We start from the raw sequence: 8,439 nt of genomic DNA on the forward strand, positions 1-8,439 counted from the left end.
TAGAGGCAGAGATGCAGAGAGAGGGAGAGTTTATTCGCTCGCAAGGATGAAATTGAAAGCGGTGAGGAAAATGAGAAAACGAACAGACGTGGATCTCTCTCACGGTGATGAAGAGCTGTGTGGAGTAATTCTCGCAGGACAAAACCTTCGAGGCATGTGTAACTCGCAGGTGTTCGCAGCATAAATGAACAAGAAACGGCCATGTGAATATGAAAAAATGTGATCTTTATTCAACGTCTTCACACATATTTCAAATATACATATTTACATCTTTTGTACAATGAATATATCTCTTGTGTGTAACCTGTTTGGACCAATAGTAGCCTGTAGGTTGTGTCACAAATACATAATTCACAGTGCAATATGAAGTTTGTGCACCCGTGTCAGTTTACTCTACATGTCACATGAAGGTGTGACTCACTCTACATGTATGAACCAGAAACAAAACCATAAATCTCTTAAATTACTTTTCTGTGCGACACAATTCAGATTGTCACAAGTTTGCTCCCATCTGGTGTCTCAAGCAGATGAGAAAGAATATTTAAAGAACCGCAACGTACGTTTTATCAGCCTACCACGTGACCCAAAACTTTTAATGCACAGCGCTCCCAAGATTTTTAGTACCACTGTCAAAACAATTGTGCCAGAATGTAATAGCTGGCTGCAGACCACATCCGCCTGTCACACAAATTTTTCGAGCATGGTACATCATGTCACTAACTGTGATGACTAGTCTCCGCAGCTTTCAACGGCGAAACATTTCAAATTAAGGGGAGGAAAAAAAAAAGTACCATTAAAGAGGTGAAACAGTCAGAACAGATTCTTCCAGCCAAGGTCAGGACCATTCTCCACAGACACGCTCGAGAGTTGAGTCATCATCCGACAACCAACATCAAATATCGCCTGACTGCGACTGATTCAGAGCCATTCAGTTTATGAAACACAGTGATACGGGCACAACACTCAGCACAGCTCGGCTTTGTCAAAGCAACGCGGTTTGACATAATGTTCCAACAGAAATGAACAGAGGTCTTCCTTTTTCTCATTCGATGCTTCATTAACTGGAAATTTCTTAAGAAACACAACCGTCATTGGATTGAGAGATAATGCATGTAGCGTCAGGAGGAAGCGCCGTTTGAATTCTGCGTATTTTTTACTTTTTCACAGAACTCCTGCTATAGCATGCCTCTAGGTGCAAGAATTATCCAACCATGTCCGTTGCTGCAAAGACACGTGAGTCCCTTGCAGCGTCTTATTTTACACCAAAAGCGTTAGTGTTAGAGACACAGATTACAGTCAAATTTTGCAAGGCCAGACCCCGGTAATGTAGCTTCCTGTTCAGATGTAACCTTTATCTGATTTATTTAGCTTTGTGCACGTTTTGAAAAAAAAAAAGAGAAAGAAAATGTTTTACGTTCAACGCTTAAAACTGAGAAAATGTTCCACTGTCTGTTAGCCCAGTGCCACCGCTTGCTTGTTCTTGAGTGAGCTTTTCCGCGAGTCTTACATCAGTGCCACCCTGCTTCCCTCAACCTTCTGCGCATGGTGTGAGATTTGTAAATGCTCTCCGCTTGCTGAGACGTTGCCAGATTGGCAGCGAAACACCTTTCGTAGCGTCCCCGCTGAGGGTGACACATCAGTCTTCTGCTAACCATCTTTCTCACTCTGTGACACTGCCTGCTGCGAGACGTCAAGCTTGTACGAGGCCTTCCTCGAGCCAGTCGGTGAGTCAGCCGGTGAAGCCTCCAGCCTGGTCAGAGAGTGAGAGGAACAACATCCTGCTCTCCCTTGCCTCCCTTCTGAAGCCTCGTGAGTCCAGGCTGAGAGCAAGCATCAGTGTCTTATTTGCCATGGGTTAATATTTTGTGATACACTCATGGGAGCCTGCAGAGATAATTTTGTTGACATGATCTGGCGTTTTCTGAGTTATTTCTTTTAGCACCAAATTATTTAAAAAAAACACACACATATAGAAACACAATGAATGATCATTGTGGACAATGCCCTTAGCAAGTAACACATATACGACAACAAAATACAGTACAGTAAGTTTTTGTAGAAAGCTTGAGGGTGTATGTACACTCAACAGTACACAAATGGGTTTCTAAAAAGTGCCAATGTAAAAAAAAACAACAACAATGAGTCCCTCGTAGCCATTTCTGTTTTGGTCCCTGGGCCAGACTCAGCTGAATTGAGTCCGTCAGCAGAACAGATCATCATCCTCTTCCACGTCAAAGGACGGCACCATCTGTTCCGCCGAGCTCACTTCCTGTTCCCCCAGCGCCACTTCCTGCGACGACGGCGGCTGGTGGAACCACGGGTGAGCGAACAGCTCAGTCGCCGTGAGTCTCTCAGAGGGTTCTTTCCTCAGCAGGCTCTGGAGCAGACACTTGGCCTTGGGCGACAAGCCCTCTGGCAAACAGCACTGGCCTCTGCGGATTTTGGAGAACAGCGTGGCCGGGTCGGGGTCGTGGAAGGGGTAGCGGCCAACCAGCATGGTGTACAGCATGACCCCCAGGCTCCACATGTCGGCCATCTTGCCCGAGTAAGGCGCGGAGCTGCTGAGGATCTCTGGGCTTACATAAGCAGGGCAGCCGTGGGTGTCCGACATGGAGTCGTCGTTGGGGTCTTCCAGGACGCGGCAGTCCTCAAGGCTTTCTAGTCTCACCTGCGTCCTGCGAGGAAAAAAATTCAAATAGGGTCAGAACATTTAAGAGCTTCGGAAATACTGAAAAATGTAGATTCCTTTGTTTTCAGTATCGATTAAAGGGGCGCTGTTGTTTTGGAAAATTAATTCAAACTCAGAATATTAACATTTACAATATTAGTGAGGTAATAATACAAACTCTTAACTTCATAACTGAATAAACAAAACTATATAGTGCACCTTTAATCTCATAATGCTCATCACAATTTCCCAAAGCCCAAAGTCACATCGTGCTGTTGTTGGAAGTTAAGTACTTTGAGTGTGTGTGTGTGTGCGTGTAGGTTTGTGTGAGAGAGAGTCTATTTCTAACGATGTCTTTGTATAACATTGTCAAACATTTCAGAGATCTGTTGAATGTAGATCACTGATTGCATCATGGAAAAACAAGCATCCCTCCCTTAGCCTTGCTGTAAACTGCACAGCAGACAGACAGATGGACACACAGACACACACACACACACACACACACACACACACACACACACACACACACACACACACACACGACACCAGTGAACTTACATTGACCTAAGTGCAGATCAGTGAGTCTCATTTGAGCAGCAGAGCTGCCTAAGCAAATTTCCAATGACTTCCTGGCACAAACGGTCACATAAGCACACATATAAATATACGCCAGCACCCTCCTCCCCCTCACACACACACAGTGCTATATTTAGCCATGTTAATGACAGGACATACATGTAGTTCAGAGCCAGAGCGACTAAGATTGTGAGAGTGTATTTCCAGAATGAGGCAAAGACGAAAAAGCACACGATGGGAAACTTTTGCAGCTCCTAATGGCGTAAATCTATTGCTAAATAATTTCAAGAATGATGAATTTTCTGCGGCAACAGAGGTGCTATGTTTTTAATTAAAGAGCAATTTGTGCCTCTTGAGATTTGCTCCGAGGGCTAACACAGCGATTGAGGATTTATCAAGTCAAACGCACATAAGAAGCGTGCCATTTTCACTGGCACGAGGGGTCGACTCCGTGAGACACTTCAGATGTCAGACAGAGAGGCTGGAGAGGAAGGAGAGAGAAATAGAAATAGACAGCTCGAGAGAGAGAGGATGAAAAGAGAGACAGCCATAAGGACCAAGATAGAACGCAACCGATATTTAAAAACACCAAGATAGTGGAGGAGATAAGTCAGGAGAGGAGAGCTGCAGACAGAAAAGGAAACAGAACACAGAGAGGTAGAGGGGTGGAGAGAGTGACTCATCCTTCTGTTGAGAGTACATATCTTCTCTCCTCCTCTCTCTCTCTTTCTCTCTCTCTCGAGCCGAGGCTATCTGCACCTGGGTCCCACACTCGCGGCGCCAGCCATCCCATAATTACCCTCAAATGGCTGTTGCCACATCAGTGACGCACGGGAAGGCTGGCCCAGCAGTGAAACGCTGCATGCTTCATAGTGCTAGTCACCTTCCCTAAACTGGCTTTTCCAACTGCACTGTGTGTGTGTGTGTGTGTGTGTGTGTGTGTGTGTGTGTGTGTGTATGAACAGAGATTTGTCAAATTGTTGTGACTTTCTCCGTCTCGGGCTCGACTCGCTGCATTGTTGGCTTGGACATTGCATCACAGAGGGTTTGAAGGATGCCTGATTGTGATTTTTTTTTTTTTTTTTGGAGGAATGTATGAGAGAATAAATGAGGTCATACACAGACTTGTGTCGTAAGTCTGTCTGCGATTGGACAGCGAGGTGTACAAAAGCGCAGACTTTCTGGAGATATTCCATGATGTCACACACACACACGCCATCCAACGCTATCAGCAAAGATCTGCAGCTTTGGATTTACATCACAGGAGGATCATCTGCGGTGGCACTGTGGTATGTACGTCGCCAGAGAACGTGTTATCATGCAACTGCAGGGTCAAGTGTATCTTGTGGGTCTCATAATGTTGCATTGTTGTCAACGAGATACTCAATTATGGATAAAAAGCTTTGCAGCTCAGAATGTGTAATCAGCAGCCATACAAAAAATGCATGTATGGACACACACACACACAAAGAAAGAGAGAAAATGAGCTCTGCAGGCACCCCTCCTCCTCCTCCTCCTCCTCCTCCTCCTCTTCCCCTCTGCACATATACACTGTGACTCATCGCTCTGCAGCCGTATAGCTATCAGAGGGACACAACCAACTTCAACTTCTCTCACTGGGCTGTCTGCTCTCATTCATCCAGCGCGACCCCCAAACCCAGAGGTCACGGCTGCAGAATGTTACTGTTGAAACGTCTCCATGAAAAAGGCGCATTTGGAAAGCCGGAGGAGGGGGGGTGGGGGGTGGGGGGGTTGACTTACAGGAAAGAGAGTGACGCAAGGGCAAAGAGGCGACAAATAGTTTTGTAAGCAGGGGTTTTGTGTGTGTTCCTGCAGCGTTTAGCGACACAGGCGTTAAGGCATTAATGTGTGCGAGTGCGAGTGTGGGAGAAAGCACTTTGAATCCGAACTCCTCCTTCGTGGATGAAAGAAGTGTGTTTGAATGAATCCTCGTCGGGAGCATCAGTTATTCCGCAGCATAGTTGTGATGTAATTTCTTAAGAAATAATGAGCAATAAATATATTCTAAGATATAGACCGCAGAAGGGGGGATGATTGTCTCATTCACCATCCTCGTCTAGCGGCTCTGCCAAAACTACCACCCACTACATTCACACACACACACACGCACACACACACGCATGCAAAACAAACACGCATACAAAGAGACACATCGAGAGAGAGTGAGAAAGGGAGACAGACAGAGAGGGCGAGAATCTGGGAAGCGATGCAGTCTGCCTCCACAAGTACAGAACCTCCTACTCTATCTGTGCCCACATCGATATGTGCACACATGGCCTGTGTGTATCAGCTGCTGCCTTCGCTGGCACGTCCCGCTACACTTGCACGCATTAAAGGTGCACTATGAAATTAAAAAATCAGAAATGTTTCATTTAGCAAAATGAATGCGGTACTGATACAGAGTCAGATGTATTTATCTGATATAAGGTGTCTCCACGACTAAATAAACAAGCGGTCCTCAGATGGTTATTAGGTCCCCAGAACGCTGCGTGAAGTCAGAAAGGAGGGGACTCTTAAGAAGGGTTTGATTTATTCAGTTTCTTCACTTGTTATTTTTCTCTTCTGATTAGAATTTCTTCCCCAAAACTACATAGTGCACCTTTTAACAAATAAAGTTAACTGACGCTCTTAGGGGTGGATGAAAACTGCTGAAAGTGACGCAGAACAGGTGCAAACAACCTCAGGTGTCGAGACTGCGAGTGGAGAGCTCCTGCCAGAGGTGCACTTCTCACCTTTTCTCATCAGCGAAGACAAACTTTCGCAGTTTGAGGTCCCCCAGCACGATGCCGGCCTGGTGGCAGTGAGCCACGGCCAGAGCCACCTGACGGAAGAGCCTGCAGGCGTGCTCCTCGTCCAGCCTGCGACAGCTCTTCACCAGGGTGTGCATGTCCCCAAAGTCCTTGTCCAGGAACACGTAGGCCTTGCGTTCGCCCAGGATGATGTCCCTGATGCCGGCCACGTTCTTGTGGGCTGGAAGGATCCCGTAGGGTCTGATCTTTTCCTGGTACACCCCCATATCAAAGACCTGGGAGAGAGTAGAAGAAGAGGAGGAGGAGGGATGGGGATGCAGGATGGAAATTAGGAAGGGAGGGAGAGAGAGAGAGAGAGAGGATGCAATGGGTCAGTGTGCTCTTAATGATCATCTGAGGAAACAGGCATGCAAATTTGGCAGGGAGTTAAAAAAAAAAGCAGGCGTGGGATGTGCCTTTGATTCCGGCTCAGTACGCTGCTTTTGCATGAGCGTGTCAAATGAATCCCCAAAGCATGAAGCGATTAACTTTATTAATCAACAAAGCCAAACGCCTGCAGAGTCTATCGTGCAACACAAACAGATGCGGAACAGCGGATGAGGGGAGGGTGGGGGACCACTGTCGTTATCGGGGCAGATCCTAATCACGATAGTGTCTCTTTGTCTCACATGTTTGCATTTTTTTTTTCTTCTTCTCGTGTGTCACGGCGTGGCGTATTGCAGTGACGTGTATGCAAACGAGCCCGGGTTGACAGACGAGGATAGGTGGGCTTGAGCGCAGCGCAGCACGGGATTTTTGCTGGGGTTGCCTCGGCTCTTTCTTTCATGTGCTCGTGATCAGATTTACAATATAATCAGAGAGGGTTTTTATTATTGTCGTTCGGGATTTATTAGGCTATATCATGAAGCAACACCGCTGCTGTTGCCACATTTCGCGTGAGAGCAGCAGCGGCGACACCGGGGTGAGAAAGTCGGCCGAATGCTGATGACATGTCAGACAGGCGATTGAGCAACGCGCTGTCTTGAAACACCATTCATTCAGAGAAATTGCACAATGACGGGATTGCGCATACCTTGCACAGTAGCTCATCGCCAGTGTCGGTGTTCATCGCGCTGTGCACGCTCTCCCGGTCCGCCAGAGGTAGAAGCAGGAACGGTCCTATCCGGGATGGCCCCTGGTGGGTCGCCGGGACGGGGCTGGAGACGGGGCTGACGGGAGACCCGGGTGAGGTGCCGAGGAGTCCCTGCGTGTCCCCCGCCTCGGCGCTCAGCCTGGCGCATTTCGCCGGCGGCTGATCGTCTGAGTCCAGCCGCTTGTGCGCGACTCTCCCGGTGCGGATGCAAGCTGGTGCCGGGCTGCTCCACTGCAAGTTCATCCTGACGAGACAGATTCACCGCGAAAGAAAAAAAAAAAAAAAAAGAACAACAACAAAAAAAAAAACACAAGACTTGTTTAGGATGTGTCCTTTGGTTGTTAGAATAAACAGCCGACCGCGCGCTCCATTTCCCCGTGTGATCAAAAAAAAATTATGAAAGTTCAGCGGATTCTCTGATTCGGTGATAATCCAGCCCAGGTCCTCTCTGCCCGTGCGTCTGAGGTCTGTGTACTTTTTTTTTTGGTGAGAAACAAAAATCCCGATCCCTTCAGAGTCCAGACTGGGTGAGAGAGACAGAAAGAAAAGAGAGAGTGAGTGAGAGAGAGAGAGAAAGAGAGACCGCCTCACGCTCAGAGAGAGGCAGTGAGTGAGTGAGCTCCGGTGATGTTGAGATCAGAGCTCAAAACACTCCGCCCGACCAGTCCAGCCTCCTGGTGGTGACACAACCATTGAGCAATCCTGTAACGGCACCGACTCCAGCTCAGCTCGGCTGCTCTGATGAAACCTCCTGCTGTATTACCTTTCACAGAAGACTGCCTGAGCATATGGTGCAAACATTAACGTGATTTCCCCCCCCGTGTTTGTCATGGAGTCATGAATTCCTCTCTGAGAGATCTGACTGAAAAAAAAAGAGAAGCCTGAGCATGTGAGAGGAGCTGCTGCTGCTGCTGCTGCTTATCATGTCTTAGACAATAATTAACAATCCTTTAAAAGTCTTCCTCTGACTCAGTTCTTCCAGCTCTTAATGCCATGTTGCAACAATCTCTCCACCACCAGGCCTCCTGCGTGGCACCTGAAGTGTTTGCTCTCCAAATGTTGTGCCTTCAGTGTGAACCAGCCGGTACAAAGCTCCAGTGTGTGAGCCTTAACTCTAGCTTTAACATCACCATGATATTTTCCCATGCAGAGCCTGTTTGTTATGTGGATATGACTCACCCCCATAAAGCCTCAGTGGTGCTGGGCTATAAGCATTCACATAAAATATGCCAGCGCGGCTCCATAAACAACATCATAGCAGCCGGGCTCCCATAGACAGACCCTGATCT

At 47.4% G+C, this 8,439-nt stretch overlaps 1 protein-coding gene across 1 annotated transcript; it reads right to left on the bottom strand.

The window, feature by feature from the left end:
- Positions 1-204: 204 nt before the first annotated feature.
- On the bottom strand, positions 205-7,812 carry trib1 (tribbles pseudokinase 1). Its single transcript, XM_084379065.1, has 3 exons — positions 7,091-7,812; positions 6,001-6,293; positions 205-2,675 (listed from the first exon to the last, which is right to left on the bottom strand). The coding sequence occupies exons 1-3, from the start codon at positions 7,391-7,393 to the stop codon at positions 2,201-2,203; spliced, it is 1,071 nt and encodes a 356-aa protein (XP_084235191.1). The 5' UTR covers positions 7,394-7,812; the 3' UTR covers positions 205-2,200.
- Between the last annotated feature and the right edge of the window lie 627 nt (positions 7,813-8,439).

Source organism: Pagrus pagrus (genome assembly GCF_965226575.1).
Source record: "Pagrus pagrus genome assembly, chromosome: 17".
Lineage (NCBI taxonomy): Eukaryota > Metazoa > Chordata > Actinopteri > Spariformes > Sparidae > Pagrus > Pagrus pagrus.

What these genes read in the sequence shown, in the direction of transcription:
- trib1 (XM_084379065.1), bottom strand. Translation starts at nt 7,393, where the DNA reads ATGAACTTGCAGTGGAGCAGCCCGGCACCAGCTTGCATCCGCACCGGG. An exon ending in GCGATGAGCTACTGTGCAAG is followed by an intron (nt 6,294 to 7,090) that starts GTATGCGCAATC and finishes ACTCTCTCCCAG; the next exon opens with GTCTTTGATATGGGGGTGTA. An exon ending in GTCTTCGCTGATGAGAAAAG is followed by an intron (nt 2,676 to 6,000) that starts GTGAGAAGTGCA and finishes TTTTCCTCGCAG; the next exon opens with GACGCAGGTGAGACTAGAAA.